Source organism: Crocuta crocuta, unplaced genomic scaffold, assembly GCF_008692635.1.
Source record: "Crocuta crocuta isolate KB4526 unplaced genomic scaffold, BGI_CrCroc_1.0 scaffold213, whole genome shotgun sequence".
Classification (NCBI taxonomy): Eukaryota; Metazoa; Chordata; class Mammalia; order Carnivora; family Hyaenidae; genus Crocuta; species Crocuta crocuta.
Window position 1 is genome coordinate 4,498,495 of NW_027529442.1, and position 18,025 is coordinate 4,516,519.

Below are 18,025 nucleotides of genomic sequence, written 5' to 3' on the forward strand. Positions count from 1 at the left end.
TTTCGTTTTTCCTAGCACTTCNAGACTTCTGTCAGCTCAGAGCCCAAGTTGGGGTGCAAACCCACAAACCACAAGATCATGACCTGAGCTGAAAACCAGAGTCAGACACTGAACTGAGCCACCCAGGCAAGCACCGCCACCCCCCATTTAGTATCTTGAGGCTTTTTTCACAATGAGCATGGATTATTTTTTAGAAAATCAAAAGGAAGAAAATGACTCCTTCACCTCAAAACTGTATTGTTTCCTTCATCAGAAGGGAAGTTATTCTACTAGAGTTCTCAGCTCCTGGAGTTTTCACGTTCCCCATCTTGAACTGGGAATGGAGAGCATTTCTTTCTTGTAGCCTATCTTACCAGTCATCCTCACCTACTAATTTTATGCAGTCGGGCTAAAATAGTGGGCCTTGAAGGAAAAGCCAGAACTGGTCTGTGACCATGTCAGGCATGGTGGTCTTAGAGGTGGGAGTGGAGGAAAAGGGCTGTTTTCAGAAACTGACATGTCAATCCTTTTTTTCCTGTACCATGAACTGCAATGAGTCAATCTGCTAAGAACAGAATTTTAGTTTTTTGTTTTTTTTTTTTCCTGAGAGAGAGACAGAGAGACAGCATGAATGGGGGAGGGTCCGAGAGAGGGAGACACAGAATCCGGAACAGGCTCCAGGCTCTAAGCTAGCTGTCAGCACAGAGCCCGACACGGGGCTCAAACCCACGAACTGTGAGATCATGACCTGAGCCGAAGTCGGACGCTTAACCGACTGAGCCACCCAAATGCCCCCAGAATTCTGGTTTTTAAAAGGACACAACACAGTAAGTTCTCAATGGACTACAAGATGTTGGATTTAACAAACTGTCCTGATTTTCAGGATCATGGGTTAAGAGTACAGTACTTCTATTCACATTTTCTTCAAGAAAGTATGATGCTCATTGTTAAGGTTTAATAAACAAGCATTTCTGGAAATCCGTTAAGTGGATATTCTCAAATGCGTGAGGCACGCCCAGCAGTTTCCAAGCTGGCCACCCCCCAAGCGAGTGCCCACAGGACACAGACTTTTCTAGCAGAGCACAGCTCTGGTCAGGTCGCCAGCCCCTTCATCAGCACCGTAGCGATGACCGTAGGTAAGGTCATACTTCCAGTACATTGCCATGAAGTACTGTCGTTCGCAATAGGGCTCTGGTTTCTCAACCTTGATTATCTGTAGTTTGCTTACGTTCTTATCATGAATGAATGCTGAACTGTGTCAAATGATTTTCCATTGATTGAGATCATGTTCTCGCCTCTAACGTTACTGAGTCATTCTGATCAGCATGTAACTAAAATAGCATACTTCTCTCCCTTTGGTTTACAGTAAGAAGCCACTTCAACTCAGACTGCACGAAGCCTCAGATCCGCGCTGACTCCTCTTCTCCCCGCATTCTCCTCTTTCAGCAAATCCGGCTCCCTCCACCGGCCCTGCCCCCATCATCAGGTTAAGTCAAACTGGGCCATTCCTCTGCTTAAAACCTCCAGTGACTTTCCATCTTTCTTCTCCTCGGTATGTGCATGTTCTTCCTCTGGACTTACACATCACCTTCGAGGCCGTCAGTGACACCCCATAGGAAAGCTCTTCACGCCCTAATTCACTCTGTCTCCTTTATCTGGTTTTAGATTTCGTTTTTCCTAGCACTTCTCCCCATCTGACTCACAGGGTTTAAATTATACTTAAGGGAAAAAAAAAACTTTTGTTTTCCTTACTGTAGGGGTTTGCTGGGGGAAAACAGATCCCATTGCCAATACCGACATAGGTGGTTTTTTCTGATCACTGTCAGAGGAGATTGGTACATTCTGGAATCCAGGGTTACGGTAGTCTCCTCCAAAGGAGTAACCTCCTATCCTCTGTGGAAAAGCCTCAGAAACATATTTCTACTACAGGGAATATACTACGTTTAGTCACCGACTTCTGTATGACGTGTACTCTGTTTATTTTCATAGAGGGAGCTGTCTGTGCAAAGCCCAACGTGGGGCTCAAGGATCATGACCTGAGTTGAAATCAGATGCTTAACCGACTCAGGCACCCCATGTATGTACTCTTCTTTCTGTATGTACTCTTCTTTCTAAAATTCAGGAGACTTTTATATTTACCCCTATTTTAAAAGCTCAGATTTGAACTCAGGCTCTATCATCTCCGATTACGATTACTCTATGAAAGTAACTTGAAAGAAACAACAATGCGGTATTTATTCTACACAGTTGAACTGTAGTAAGCTATAAAAATTCCAAATCGTTATCTCTAAAGGAAATCCTTCGTTTACATGGTTTTACATATTAATTACTCTGGAAAGTTTCTGAACTCTGTTTAGTAGCAGATCTCCTTTCTTGATAGTTTCTTGGTACTGCCAGTTCTTGCTATCAGGTCTATAAATAAATTCAAGAAAAAAAATGAATTATTTACCAGTCACATTACTCCATAACAGTAGCTGACCTACTTTTAAAGGAAAACACTTAAGAATGCCCACCCCCTATTCTGCTACACAATTCACAGACATAACAGTACCTGTTCGTTTCCACGATTTCGTTTACTTTATCTATTTTGCAGTGTAGCCTCCCTGCAGCAATAAATCTGGAGAGTTCCCTATGAACAAGAGGGGGGAAAGGCATTAGTGTTAGCCTTATACGGAATTCTTACAAAATAAACTGCCCTAAATACATGCTTCCACGGTCTGTCCAGGTGACACTTCATTTGCCTCCAATATGAGCGTGGCAGACGGTAGGCTCATCTGCAAAGATGAGAAATTTCACATTGAGTGAATGAAATTATTCATAAGCACATCTTTAAATCTTCAGAGAAAAGCCTGGAAATAGAAAAGCAAACTGGAGGGCAGGGGGCACCTGATGAAAACAAGAGCAGATGATACTCAGGTTTTTCAAAATCCTTGTGAACATGGAGGTGAACCTGAGAATATGTCCAGCTAAGTTAGGATGAACAATGCACAGACGGTTATTAGTCTGTTGTGACAAAGGAGTTCTGACTATATACAGTCATGACCCCGAACCTTAAAATGAAGCTACTTAAGCTGTCTAGAACACGGTAACACAGGACAAGCATGAGCAATGAAGCACTGTTGGAGCTCACCTACCAACACCGAGCGAGAAGTAAATGCTCAGAAATGTCCAAAAGCTGTAAAGCTGTATGAAAGACTTTACAATGCTACCAAAGAGAATATATGGGAAGATGACTCCTTTAAAATAAAAATCCTATGACCAGTTACTCTCCCATCTTGATCCGAGCACATGAACACCAACAAGAGACTAAATCTTAAATCTCTGACAAAGGTGCCATTTCAAATCCATGAATAAAGGCTGGCTGAGAGTGGTGCCAAGGCAACGAATTATGACAAATTCCAGAAACCATATTTAAAACCCTTGATAAACCTGGTTCCGCAAAGAGAATTTCTACATAGGATCTCATCACCAAAACCAAGTCACTAACTAAACGACATGGACAGAAGATGTTGGCAGTGTAAATTAGGAAAAAGAAACCCACCAATCCGACAAATGGCTCATTAAAATGTGGGCAGAGTTATATACACAAGGAAGATCAACTTAACTCATTAAAAATACAAATCAAAGCTGTGCTGCCACCACACTGGGCAGAAGCAAGCGTGATGCAGTGCTGAGGGAGGTCTCACACGGACGGAAGAGCCAGTGGTATAATTAGATGAAAAAGTGTGTTACTTGGATGTGTGCTTTTTAAAAGTATCAAGTATCATAACTAACTGCCACAGGCAGGCAGTGGTGAAAGACCCACTTTGCCTTCTATACTAGCTGTTGGAAGATTTTAAGCTAGAGGTGCAGCTAGCAGAACACAGCACACTCCCATCTGTCTGATCCAACTGACTAAACTCACTTGTGTTCATTTTCCAAATACTGAAATAGTTCCATTTCCAGAGGCAGCTGCTAACCCATTTACACTATTACACTGGGGCTGAGGTTCAGAGAGAAACTTACACACGCCTTTACCACTGGCACAGCCTTAATGGTCCCACCCAGATCCAAAACGGGGAACCTGTGAAAGCACCTCTGATTTACAAACAAGCTCTAGAGACAAACTCTGACTCCAAATGCCCTGTGCTGACATCAGGACAGATGGCTCACCCCGGAGCCTGGCCGGGGAAGCCCAAGCTGCTTCCCACTCCCAGCACCCCCAGACTTCAGAGCCTCCCTTACCTGTGCCCGGACGTGACCCCACATGAGCTGCTGACTCCTCAAGCCTGGCTTTGAACACACTGCTTGTCTCCGTTCCTCTAGAGCTTTCAGACACGCTCCTGTATTTTTGGTGCCGTTTCTTCCACTGAGAAAACCCCCTCTTCCTTGCCGCCCCAGCGAAATCTTAAAAATGCAATGACATCAAGTCTAAAGGGGCACAAGAAGCCATCTGTAGATGTGTCTGTTTAGCAGGCACTTGAATCACATACACGGGACTCCTAGGGATGCTCATTCGGACTACGCCACAAGAATCATCTGGGCACAGCCTCCCTGCTGGTTACAACAACACAACTTCTCTCCTGAGGCCCTAAGTTTGCATTCAAGTCCCATTTCCCTGCTTTAGACTCAAGCCACTCTTCCTCTCTCCTCTGTGCCAATCCCACGTGTACTTCTCTTCCCAGCCGTGAAGACTTCCCCGAGCCCTCACACGTGACTCCAGCACGGAGCGCACGCAGGCATGATGGGCTGAGGTCTTACTGAACAGATAACCTAAAACCAGCTCTGCATCCCAGGTTTCAAACAGAAGCCCTATCAACACAAAATGGTGGAACACAGTTCATGGGTTTCTACCCTTAAACCTGCCAACAGAGTAGTGTTGCCTCAAATAATGGCCCCTTTCCATTCTCCAACAGTTCCTAAGGAAGTGGAAGACTGATGTAACTTACTAGTAACTCAGACCCTTCTTAAAGAAAGGAATAAAAAGAATCCAGGAAAACCCAGATATGAATTGGGTGTCAGAAATTTAAAACCAGGCCTTCCTAGGTAACAACTAGAGCTGTGTGTTTTGCCTTTAGAGCTGGTCTGGAAGCATGAAGGAAAGAGTCAGATAGCATCTGAAATACACCATCTAGAATTCAGGTCATCGCAATGACTAAATGACACATTCCTGCTGCTTTACTGCACCTTATCCACAATTTCATTTTGAGCCCCAAACAGCCCCAAGTAGTGAAGGCCGGATCACCTCCGTGGCACAGTTAAGAAACTCAGGAAGGGACAGAATCAGACCGAGGCCACACAGCTATTCAGGGGCAAACCGGGAAGCAGCCAGGCCCCCCTGGTCTTGCACACATTGCTCACCTCGGTAAGCCGCTCCTTCCCCAGCGAGTCCTGAAAATCCCATTCATAACGGCCACCCCCCATTGCAGGAACCAACTCTCCTGGGCCATCGTGACCAGACTTGAATTTCACAGACAAGTTCAATTCAGAACCGAAACCATCCCAGGCATACCAGCCTTCTATTTTGGTAAGGATAATCTTTAAAATGCAAACAAAACAATCACGGCCTTTTTTCTTTCCAAGGAAGAACATGAGGGGGTTTCTGATAGTCCTGGCTCAGTAGAGGAGCTTAGGTCATGCTGAAGATGTGCCTCTCTCACCCAGATGTAGACATTACCTCCAAACAAGCCCACGAACAAACACTGCGATGCACTCTGAAGTGATTAGGGATGGAACGTACTGGTGTCTGAAACGTACTTTGAAGTGGTTGAAACATAACGATGTGCAGATACGGAATTAACCACATATAACAAAATGTTAATTATACGATCAACACTGTAACCCTTAACATCTCCTACATATTTGAAATTTTTCATTATAAATGCAAAAAATCAAACCCCTAAAAATTTTCTTTTTTAAATGAAATATGTATAGCAAACATGATTTAACTTTACCATATTTATCATTGTGGGCCACTGTCGCCTATCATGAACATTTCTCAGACCTGTATTTGGGAAGCACCTGTATTTGATCCAGACCCCCTAAGGACAGCACATGTTCTGAAGGTGTCCTCCTCCCACCCCCATCCAGGCCAAGAGCTACTGTACTCAACAGCCCAACTAGTGCCCCGGCCCCTTGGGTGGGGGTGGGGGGTGTGTGTGTGACACAGCATGAAACCACATCACTCTCCTGCTTCAGATCCTCCTGAGACCCCCACAGGACCTTGATTAAAACCGCAGCTCCAGACCGTGGCCTACCAAGCCCCGCACAAACAGCTGCCTGCCTCTCCACAGCGCCTCCTCAACCCCCAATACGCTGCAGCCACGCACCTTTCTGTTCCATCATCTCCGCAGATTCTATCTCAGTTTACCTTATGTACTGGTTTCCTTGCTAACTCTCCCCATAGAGTATTAAAGTCCATGACAACAAGGACCTGAAACCATGCTAAACGCAGAATAATGGCTTAGCAAGTATCTGAGGAATCACTGATTCAAAGGCTAAAAGTCCCATTTTTTTTTTTAACAACTAATGTGACCAGAATTGCAGCAGTAGCCAAAAAAACTGAGGCATTAGGAGAAGGTAGGACCTTAATGTGAGACGTACGAGAGACACCGGAGCCACTACGGTAGCAGCCGTGTCGTACACAGAGCAGGAAGCCAATGCTGCTGTGATAACAACTGCTCCTTACAACCTTTTGCAAAATCACTTAGCCTCACCACAACTCCGTATCCTCATCTGTCAATAAAGGGGGCATGTCATGAAGGCAGAAATGACAGATGATTGTTTTGATAATATTTGAGACAGACTTTTTTATAACTGAGGGAAGCAATGTCAATGGAGAAAACATACAAGCTGACACATAACTTTAAGAGATCTACATTAACATAAACTTAAATGTCATTAAACTTACTGATCAATGAATTCCACACCAACACCAAAGGCTTCTGCCATATAGCCAAGAGTTAATGACCTATAGGATTCCAGCAGCTGGCTGTATGCATGAATTCTCATCTCTCTTACGTAGTATCGATAATGAGGAGCAAAGAGCCAGTCCTTTTTCATTTCCTGTTCCACAACAGCTGCAATGAATAAGATGACAAATTATGAGAGAAACCAGAGAACATATTTGTAACATAAGAATTAACAGCCTTCATTATAAAGAGCTCTTAGAAGTCACTAGGAGAGGTAAAATATACATAGGATACTAACGAGCAATCCACACAAACAACTATTTCACTACATAACCAGTACATGTCACAGCTCTGAAGAGTAAGGCTATGGCAGTAAACCAAACGCCAAGATCCCTGCTGCCACAGAAACTAAGTTTTCAAAGAGCAGAGATAGATGAATACACAAGACATTCTTCTTGAATAAGATATCCTATGTAGAAAATAAAAGAGCGAGGGGCGCCTGGGTGGCTCAGTTGGTGAAGTGTCTGACTTCGGCTCAGGTCATGATCTCGCAGTTTGTGAGCTCGAGCCCTGCACCAGGCTCTATGTTGACAGCTCAGAGCCTGGAGCCTGCTTAAGATTCTGTGTGTGTGTCTCTCTCTCTGCCTCTCCCCTGCTCATGCTCAGTGTCTCTATTTCAAAATTAAACATTAAAAAAAAAAAAAGGACGACTGATACACTAGTGACTAGGAGGTCTTGCGGTGGTTTGGAGCAGACAGGGAACCCCTCTGAGGAAGCAGCCAAACAGGAGGCGGCACATAGCAATGCCAATAATGCAGAAGTCCCAAGGCAGGGAGAGCCAGGTCAGCCCCAGAATAGAGAGGAGGACAGATTCAGAGTACAGAAGCGTGGAGACAGCTACGGGGAGATGAAAGGTGAGCAAGACCAAAAACTCAAAAATATACTTAATGTTCCTGTCTTTGACAAGATGCAAATCCCTGGAGAAGGAGAACCGTTTTGTTTCCTGGTTTGGGAGGCCTTTTGCAGGGGGAGGGAAAGGGAGACTCACAGTATTCCTGTGGATTCACCTATTAGACATGCAAGTGAAGACGCCATGGACACATTTAGGCATGGGTCTGGCGCTCACTGTAGAGTTTGAGGCTGGAGACATGAATGTGGAAATCACTGCCATCCAGATGTACTTGATGACAGAATGAAGACAGAGACAGGAACAATGACCAAGTCCGAGGCAGTCACTGGGAGGTCTAACAAAGGATGAGGTGGTAGGTCTGAGGAAAACAAAGGTGTGGTATTCGAGAGAACAAAGATGGGGCGTGTGGCAAAGGCTGGTAGACATCAAAGGAGAGAAGGAGGAGTGAGGCAACACATGATTTATCAACATGGAAATCAAGGGCCGTAAAACAAAATGCTAATTCACATGAAGAATAAAATAAATGCATAAGTATCAAGTCATTATGTTGTACAGCTTAAGCTTATATGTTATTATATGTCATATCTCAGTAAAACTGGAAAATACATCAAGAAAACCTAGGGAAGAGAAAGGGAAGAAAACCGTTGGTCAGGATGGGTCACATCCATAAGCCTAACATAAAACATCTTCTATGACTTATATGCCATTTAAAAGACGACTGAAGAGTTAAAAACAACTGTCCCTGAAAACAAGCAAGAAACGAATAAAATATCAAAGTAATTATTTTCCTCCTCTCAGACTGGCTAAGAGAACGGGGGCCAGGGGACAGGATCTCTTCAAATGATGTAAATAGAGAGTAGAAATGGTCTATACATAAAATAAATCACGAGGACAGGGAACACAGTCAGTAATGTATTAAAACTTTGTATGGTGACAGACGATAACGAGATTTGTATGGTGATCATTTCACAATTTATATAAACATTAAGTCACTATGCTGAACACCTGAAATTGACATGGTATGTCAGCGTCACTTCAATAAAAATGTTGGGTAAATGTACACTGGCACCATATGTCTGCAGGGCAACAGTGATGGAGATTTGTGTTTACACTTGGTAAAATTCATTTTCTTGGATTTTTTCCTAAGGAAACAAGTGGAAATAGAAAAAAATGAATTATAAGAGAATGTTCAAAACAGAGTTGCTCACAACAGGAGAAAACTGTCAACAGCATAATTTTTGTTTCAGTAGAGCACGAATTATGGCACACCCAACACAGGGAAATAGGTCTTTTAAAAGGGTAACCAGAACCTCCAAATGCAGCGTCTGATACGTGATGGCTACTTACAAATACTCACTGATTCAATGACCAACTATTTTTATAGAGACATGAAAAGATTTCACATTATACTGTGAAGAGGAAAAAAAAAAGCTATTTAGAAAACAGCATGTAAACTACACCCACGTATGTTTAGCGGTGGTGTTACGTGCCTGTACCTCTGGAGACAAATGTCCCAGAAGGACACGTGGGAAACCAGACAGCAGCAAACAGGTCTAGAGAAAGGACCCTGGCAAGCATCTGTGAGGGAGAGCCTTTTTCTTCTTTAAATGACACTGTTTGAAATTTCTCTATGCATATGTGTAACCTTGGTTTTTGGTATGTTGTTTTCCACTTGTTAAAGTACATTTGAATGAATAAAAGATTTGGAAAGCTATATAAAATGATTCTCTTTGGAAGAATTTCATGAGTGAACACATGTATGGATTCGGGAATAGGATTTAGGATTTTGTTTTTAATTTTAAAAACCATTGCATGTTATCTAAAAAAAGATGCAGTTTCCTTTTTCAAACAAAATACTGTAAAACACACACACACTATGAACACCTGGAGAAGCAAAAAGGCTCACAAAACCCAATAAACCCTACATGTCTCACTATCCTAGAGAGAAGAAATGGTACAAATAACGACTTGGTCATCAAAGCAAATTTAACCATCCTGTCTTCTGCCTTTAAAGTATCTGGAAAAGGTGTTAATTTGGTAGAGATAAAAATGGTCATCAACAGTGTTTACATAAAAGAGTGCCATTAGGCAGAGAAGGACAGACACCGTGTTTTCCCTCATATGTGGAACAGGAGAAACTTAACAGAGGACCATGGGGGAGGGGAAGGGGAAAAAATAGTTAAGGAGAGGGAGGGAGGCAAACCATAAGAGACTCTCAAATACTGAGAACTGAGGGGAGCTGGGGGAGAGGGGGAAATGGGTGATGGGCATGGAGGAGGGCACTTGTCGGGATGAGCACTGGATGTAATATGGAAACCAACTTGACAATGAACTATTTTTTAAAAAAAAGTGCCATTGGGGGGCGCCTGGGTGGCTTAGTCAGTTGGGCGTCCGACTTTCACTTAGGTCATGATCTCGCGATTCGTGGGTTCGAGCCCCGCGTCGGGCTCTGTGCTGACTGCCAGCTCAGAGCCTGGAGCCTGTTTCAGTCTGTGACTCCCTCTCTCTCTGACCCTCCCCTGCTCACGCTGTCTCTCTCTCTCTCCTGGAAACAAATAAAACATTTAAAAAAAAAAAAAAAGTGCCATTAGAGATGGGGAGCAAAGGAGGTTAATACCTTCACCATTCAGTTTCCAAAGCCATCAATTTCATATACTAGGACAGTATTTTTTCTTCAGTTTTCTGTTAAATTACTGATTTCATTAGTGCAACAGACATTTGCACAGAGCACTCAATAATACACAGGCCATGTACTGGTGGTCAAGTTCATTATGAAGATTAAAAAAAAAAAACCAATCTCCCAATAATTCTAGTTAGCAGAAGGGATAAGCTGCAAGGAAGAACCAAATAATGTGCTATTATAAAAATGGGGCATATGACCAGTAAGCACGCAAGAGGTTCACGATCAGAGAGATCAGAGGCAGAGAAATGTCAAAAACACCTCAATACCCATCAAGATGCCAATAATCAAAAAGACACAGTAACAAGTACTGGATGTGAGGAAACAAACTCACAGCTGCTGGTGGAAACTTAAAATGGTACAGCTGCTTTGGAAAACAGCTTAGCAGTTCCTGAAAAATTAATCAAAGAGTTAGCCTATGACCCAGGAGTTTCACTATTAGGTATATCTACCCAGGTGAGAAAGGGAAACACAGGTCTACACAAAACACACCCAAATGCCCATCACAGCTGAAAAGGAGAGACAACCCAATGTCCATCAACTGATGAAGGATTTTAGAAACGGAGTCTCTCCACACAGGAGTATCATTCAGCCACAAAACTCAACGGGGCGCTGGTGTATCTATGCCACAACATGGAGGACCCATGAAATGGGCAAAGGAAACCAGACACAACATGCCGCGTGTGATTGATGCCATTTATATGAAACAGCAGAGTAAGAATATGCAAATCCATGGAGACAGAAAGATTAGGGGTAGCTGGGGAGGAACGGGAAGTGACTGCTCAATGCGTACGGATTTCCTTTCGGGGTGAAGATGTTGAGGAATTAATGATGACTGCACAACCTTGTCAATAAAGCCACCAAATTTCATACTTGAAATGGGTAAATTTTATGGTATGTAATTTATATCTCTGTAAAAAGAGGAAGGGGCATAAAATAAGAGCTCCTCAGGAATGCACGGAAGGAATTCATTCTGACTGAAGAAGGGAGAGGCCCCGCGTTTAAGCACAATAAAGACCAGATCCACAAGCATGAAAAAGGAAGAAAGATCCTTTTGCAGTACGACCTGTGTGCAAACACATCTGAGCGAGTGTGCATGAGGTGAGGCCGTGCAGGGAATGCATCACACTAATGGCTGTTTCCGTGTTACACAGGGTAGGACGCACAAATCCTCATAAAGCAGCCTAACTTTTAATGCATACAGAAAGCACTCCATAAACATGGGGCCAAAACCCACTTCAAAAATTGGCATGGATGGGAGTCCCACCCCAAGGCTATCTATTTAACTACTTTCTGGAATTTGTGGCATCAACAAGGAAACATATCAATGCCAAGCTCTTCAAATTTCAGGAAAATCATTTAGGAAGGACCTCTGAGTTGACTTGATGCAACGCAAGGCATTTGTTTTTTATCATCTTAATAATTTGTGCTCATCAACAGAAAACCAAATGAACATGTAGGAGGGGGACAACAGGAAAAGCAAGCAAGTTTGGGCAGGATCACTGAACTGCTTTTGGAGGGATACCACCAGCCCTTGAAAATGATCGGCAGATCAGCACAAAGACGGCCACAGTGCATACAGAATAACTCACTGCTGAATTCAAGGCTCAGTATTAACCCAACAGGAAATGAAGGACTCCTCACATCTTTCCCGTAAAACTCAATACTTCTAACTATGTGCTCACTTCTAACTTACCCCCCCTTAAGACTCTAAACCAGGGGTCTAGCAAACTTCCTCAGCAAAGAGCCAGATAGTGAACATTTTGAAGCCCCTGAGGCACAAAGCCCTCTGTCTTTGTTCTTCAAAAAAATTTGAAACAGGAGCTCAGGTCATGATCTCACAGAGATAGAGTCTCACATCAGGATCTGCGCTGGGCGTGGAGGCTGCTTGGTATTATTCACCCCCCCTCCCCCCCCCAGCACAGGTGCACTCTCTCAAAATAAACTTAAAAAACATTTCTGAGGCATACCTTTAACAATATGAACATCAATGCTGCCTATTGAGATATATAAAAACAAGTCACAGTCTGCTAACCCCACCCCCTAAACAACAGGGGCAAGACATGAGCCACACTGACCACAGACCTGCAGCTACAGGCAGTGGAACCACATGCACGAATAATCATCTTAGTTAGCCGCACACCGGGTCGGGATTGAGAGGAAGACAGGAAACCGACACAAGCAGCTCCATCCTCACCTAAGGACTGGAAGAACACCGAGTAACGACATTCGTAGAGGGAAAACAGATACTGCCGGACGGCAGGAAGACTGTGCAGCACCTCCAGGATCTCTGCGCCCTTAATCACCTACAGATGGAAGAGAAACACAAATGTGTGTTTTCATGGGTACTTGAGCTAGAAAAGCAGGGAGTGATTCTTAAATAGGAGTAGTAAAGACTCAGGCGTTACCTTTTCCCTGAGATCCGGTCTTTCTAAGGCAATCATGCTGACATAGACCGTGTAAGTCACGAAGGTTTTATAATCCATAAGTTCATAGGATGTGAATGTGGACACTGTGTCAAGGAAGAGTTCGGCTGCCTGTTTGAAATCCCGAATAGCCACACAGTAAAGACCTTGGTATACTTTTAGGCGGTTTCTTCTGTCCCAATCTCCTCCTTCCTCTATTAAGCTACAAATAAAAAATAGTAAGGTCACAATCTGGAAACAGACAAGGCCACTTTTTATCCATTCCGTGTTATTTTCAAAGAGAAAACAACAACTCGAATCAAAAGGAAATATTTAAAGAAAATATTTTACTAAATAAATACTTGCATCATTTGACCCAATTTATTAGTTTTAAGTGAAAGAGGCAAATTTCTTATATCAGTCTCTTATATTTATAACATAATTGAGAGGTAATATATCTCCATCGTTAAAAAGTACCTTTTGGCCTTCTCTGTGTTTCGTGTGATGAGATCATTATCCATATAAAATAAGCCAATCCTAAGAAGATAAAACACAATATCCAGCCGGTGCCCCAAGGCCACGGTTTTGTCATAAGTCTTGCGAAAGGCTGTCAGAGCACCCTCCTGTCAACAGAAGCAAGACAACCGGTGAGAAAAGTTAAAAGTTTCAAAAGCTATCAGCTGTCTGGAATTTTCTTAACAAGGGATAGGAGCAGGGATAAAATGAGAGAGCCACAAACTGGTGACTGGCGAAATGGGTGATAACTGCATGGGGTTCATTGTACTTCTCTCTCCACTTGTAGAAAAAATACATCAAATATATGCCCAGGCATATACTTAACACTATAAAAAATAACGGAAGAAAAATACAATTGTTTCAATATTCTTTGCTCCACATTTTCAGTATTTCCCCCTTCATTAGAGAACACTACTTTATTGTAAATTATCACACTACTTAAAAGGTGATAAAAACTTTCCCTTAATAATCATCGACTATGAGAATACAAAGGAGTATTTAACTATACAATTTTAGATTAAAGCACTGTGGAATAAGTTTTGTTTTTTAAGTTTATGTACTTTGACAGAGAACACGAGCTGGGGAAGCGCAGAGAGAGAGGGAGAGAGAATCCCAAGCGGGATCCACACTGCCCGCTTAAAACTCAACGCAGGGCTTAAATTCACTAACCGTGAGATCACATCCTGAGCTGAAATCTAGAGCCAGACTCTTAACCGACTGAGCCCTGCAGGGGCCTCTAAAATGTTTCTATTGCTTTAAAAACTCAAACACGAATAAAATCATTTGTTTATACTTGGTACTTGTTGTTGTTTTAATGCTTATCTCTGAGAGAGAGGGCACCAGTGTGTGTGCAAGAGAGAGAGGGGCAGAGCATCCAAACTGGGCTCTATTCTGACAGCGCACAGCCCGACATGGGACTCAAACTCATAAACGCTGAGACCATAAACGTAACCGAAATCAGCCACTTAACCCACTAAGCCAGCCAGGCGTCCCTATACTTGGTACTTCTTAGTATGTGTCTGGCCTTATTTTATGTAATTATAAATTACACCTAATAAATTAATACTTGGAGCTAGCAAGATTGTAATGGGCACAGCAGACACTCAGCTCTTGGTTTCTAAGTACAATCCCTTCCTACCCTGAGAAACGGATGAGTCCAGGTTTGGAGAGTAAAAATAACAGGTGAGCCTGTAACATCCTGTGGTATGAGAAAATAAGGATGACCAAGGAGATGTCAGACAAAGAAACCTTCTTGAAGAGCTTCTGCTAACACAAGGGTAACAAAATGAGCTCCATAAAGAATAAGAACTGTAATCAATGGTAACACAGTGAATAATAAAAATCCATTAAATAAGAGTAAATCATACATTAAACATGAGAGTAGGGGCGCCCAGGTAGCTCAGTTAAGTGACTGACCCATGATTTTGGCTCAGGCCATGATCTCAAGGTTCATGAGTTCGAGGTCCCAGTTGGGCTCTGTGCTGACAGTGCAGAGCCTGCTTGGGATTCTCTCTCCCTCCCTCTCTGCCCCTCCCCTGCTCACGCTCTCCCCACCCCCAAAAAATAAACATTTTTTAAAAATGAGAGTAAATGGGAGGGAAAAAACAAAACAAACTTAATAAACTAGGAAAATGATATGAGCACATCACCAATGTATAACCGCTGATGTTGACTCAACCACGTCCTCCCTGAAACTCAAGTCCAGAATCAAAAGCTTTAAGTTTCTCATTCACGTGTAATAACATATCCTCTTTGAAACCAACTCACACAACTGAGAAAAACAAACTATGAACTATTTTTAAACTGTTGTGAATTTTCCAAATTTTTAGTGACCAGATACTAAATTTATCTAAGAAAAAACTGGCTTTAAACCTAAAGTAACAGTAATTCTTATCATTACATTTAAGCACTCTGTCCCAGGTACTAGGCTAAGCTCTCTGTCCCCATCTTTCATCCTCATAAGTACAAACTGTCGTTATCCCCATTTTACAGATGAGGAAATGGAGGGTTCAGTAAATTGTAATTACTGACACCAGAATCTAAGCCAGGCAATTTGATCCAAGAACCCAAACTATTACACGGTTTTCTACTGATGCCACAACATCTGTCATCTAAATACTTCAGGATGCCCGGCTTAAATTTAATGACATTCAAAGCCCATTCTCATACCCAATGTTAGCACAGCTGCTAAATTAAAAATTCAAAAGACCCAGTACCTGTAGGTATTCTTCTCATGCACCGATAGGAAAGAAGAAATCAGGTGGCCTGATATGTGAAAGAACTAGCCACACGTAGGAAGACAAAAATCCTTCCTTGTCCCAAGAATTTCATGTCCCACAATATACTCCAGAGAACATGCATGTGCACACACAAGGAGGCACAGCCAGCACAAACAGCTGGCAAGGACACACACGGCCACTTATGGCAGAAGAGCCAAGGAAGCTGTGGCACAGCCCTACAGCGGACGACGAGCTAGCAGTCAGCCAGAATGAGCAAGGTTTACGGCCCTTAACATGGAAAGATGACGACGTAATGCCAAATGGAAAAGTAAACAGGACAACATGACTACGCTAAGATCCCACTTATTTAAACCAATGTAAGTCATCTCTACGGGGGCTCAAACTCACAACCTTGAGAGCAAGGGTCCCATGCTCCATGGAGCCAGCCAGATGCCCCTAAAAAGTTTTTAATCTTTTCTTAAATGTTTATTTTGAGAGAGAGAGAGAGAGAGAGAGAGAGAGGAGAGAGAACAAACAGGAGAGAGGCAGAGAGAGGGGGAGACACAGAATCTGAAACAGGCTCCAGGCTCGGAGCTGTCAGCACAGAGCTCGACATGGGGCTCGAGCCCACGAACCAGGAGATCATGCCCTGAATAGAAGCCAGATGCTCAACCGACTGAGCCACCCAGGTGCCCCTAAAAAGTTTTTTTGTAAACATAATACTACCCAATTTCTAAAGGAGACCTTTCAGGAGGCAGAGAAAGAAGAGAAATCAAATAGAACTCCAGCCTTAACTGTAATGTTCAGTTTCTTATGAGGAGACAATTACTTCTACAAAAAATAATGATTTCTTAAAGTCACCAGAAGAGCCGGAGCTTTCCAACCAAGGTGAGAAAGGCCACTACTATGAACGATCCCATTTTTGTCAAAGCGGTAAACCCGAGGGTCTGCACCTGCACTTGCACCTTTCCTGGCCGGAGAGACGCCACACACCTCACAGCGCGTAGCAGTGAAACTTCTTCACTCGATTTTGTGCTCATTCACTAGGCCAGCTAAGGACATCACCTTTGTATTGTGAGACATGATTAACCTAGAATAGTGTTTATTTGTGGCTATAGAAGGGGGGAGTTAATTTTTTAAGCGAGACCTAGAACCTAGAACAGTGCTTACCTGCGACTATTGGGGGGGGGGGGCGGCGAGACACCGCCTCGGCTCACCTTGTCGCCTATCCGGCACAGGTACTCGGCCTTCGCCATCATGGCATCCCGGATCTCGCTCTCTCCCAGATTCTTCTCTGCGTCTTCCAGCTCCTCGTCCAAACGTTTCAGCTCTTCCTCATTCGCCTTCTTCATTTTACTGAGCAGGTCCGTATCCATCTGCCAGTCGAGGGATTTGCACAGGGCTTCGTAGTAAGGAGCCATGTCTGAGAACCAGAAAGAGGGATGTGACTTAGGAGTGACTTCGGGGGACTTCCTGTCCCCCACACCCTGGGGGCTCGCCCGCCACGCTCCTCCCCATCACCGGGAAGGCCTGGGGACAGAGGCCGGCGGGGCCCAGGGCAATCCTGGCTGCCTCCTGACCGCTTCTGTCCCACACAAGCCTCCAAGCAGCGGAACGGAGCCAGTCTGCACACACACTCCGCCAGGTCTGTGTGAGGCTACAGGGCCCGGGGGCCACGGCCTGCGAGGCACGGCTCCGCGACCCCAGACTCCCCCGCCTGCAGGGCTGCCCCCCGCCCGGGCCGCTAAAGACCGCACGTCCAGAGCCTTTCCCGTGTGCCTGGCACGCAGCCCGGCACCTCGGGACCTGCGCCCCCAGGCTGCCTTCCGACGCCAAGGGCCGCCCCGCACGCAGTCCCCTCCGAGAGCACGGCAGGGGGGCCCCGAGGGCACCCNTCCCCGCGGTGCTCGGGCAGGCTGAGCAGGAACCGCAGCTGCGCGATGCGCAGGTCGGGGTTCTTGGGGAGACCCTCCTCCTCGAGGTTCTCCAGCGGCATCTCGGCGGCGGCGGCAGCGGCTGACGGCGGGGGGNCGCTATGGAACACTTCACCCGGCGTGAGCGCCGGCGCCCTCGTGTGGTCACAAAAGGCTTTCCCTCGCTTTCGGCCCCCTCCGGTCACAGTATGCTAGAGGCCCAAATGCCAAGTTCGACTTTCCGAACCTCTCCCTCCCTCCCTTTTTAGCTAGTCTACTTTTCATCCCCTTCGTCAGTGACAGGAGCTGGCAATCTTTTGAAATTTTTGAAAATATCATCATCACCACCACTACCACCACCATCAGCATCAATAACAATAACAATAAAAACAAACACCAAAATGTGTGGCCTCCATAGTCTACCTGAGTTAGGCTGTATATCAGCTATTCAGCAAAGTCAGGGGGAAAACCTCTGTCCACGGCTGCAAAACCCACGTTCTTTCCTCTCGTCTA

At 44.3% G+C, this 18,025-nt stretch overlaps 1 protein-coding gene and 1 long non-coding RNA gene across 2 annotated transcripts; one reads left to right on the top strand and one right to left on the bottom strand.

Annotated features, from left to right (window-relative positions):
- Positions 1-52: 52 nt before the first annotated feature.
- On the top strand, positions 53-6,871 carry LOC144228443 (uncharacterized). Its single transcript, XR_013334197.1, has 3 exons — positions 53-2,056; positions 5,388-5,485; positions 6,157-6,871. It is a non-coding gene; the product is annotated as an uncharacterized LOC144228443 (long non-coding RNA).
- On the bottom strand, positions 2,190-17,623 carry PSMD6 (proteasome 26S subunit, non-ATPase 6). The gene is made up of 8 exons (XM_077760256.1): positions 17,492-17,623; positions 16,817-17,072; positions 13,342-13,487; positions 12,868-13,087; positions 12,657-12,765; positions 6,869-7,037; positions 2,531-2,608; positions 2,190-2,391 (listed from the first exon to the last, which is right to left on the bottom strand). The coding sequence occupies exons 1-8, from the start codon at positions 17,593-17,595 to the stop codon at positions 2,295-2,297; spliced, it is 1,179 nt and encodes a 392-aa protein (XP_077616382.1). The 5' UTR covers positions 17,596-17,623; the 3' UTR covers positions 2,190-2,294.
- Between the last annotated feature and the right edge of the window lie 402 nt (positions 17,624-18,025).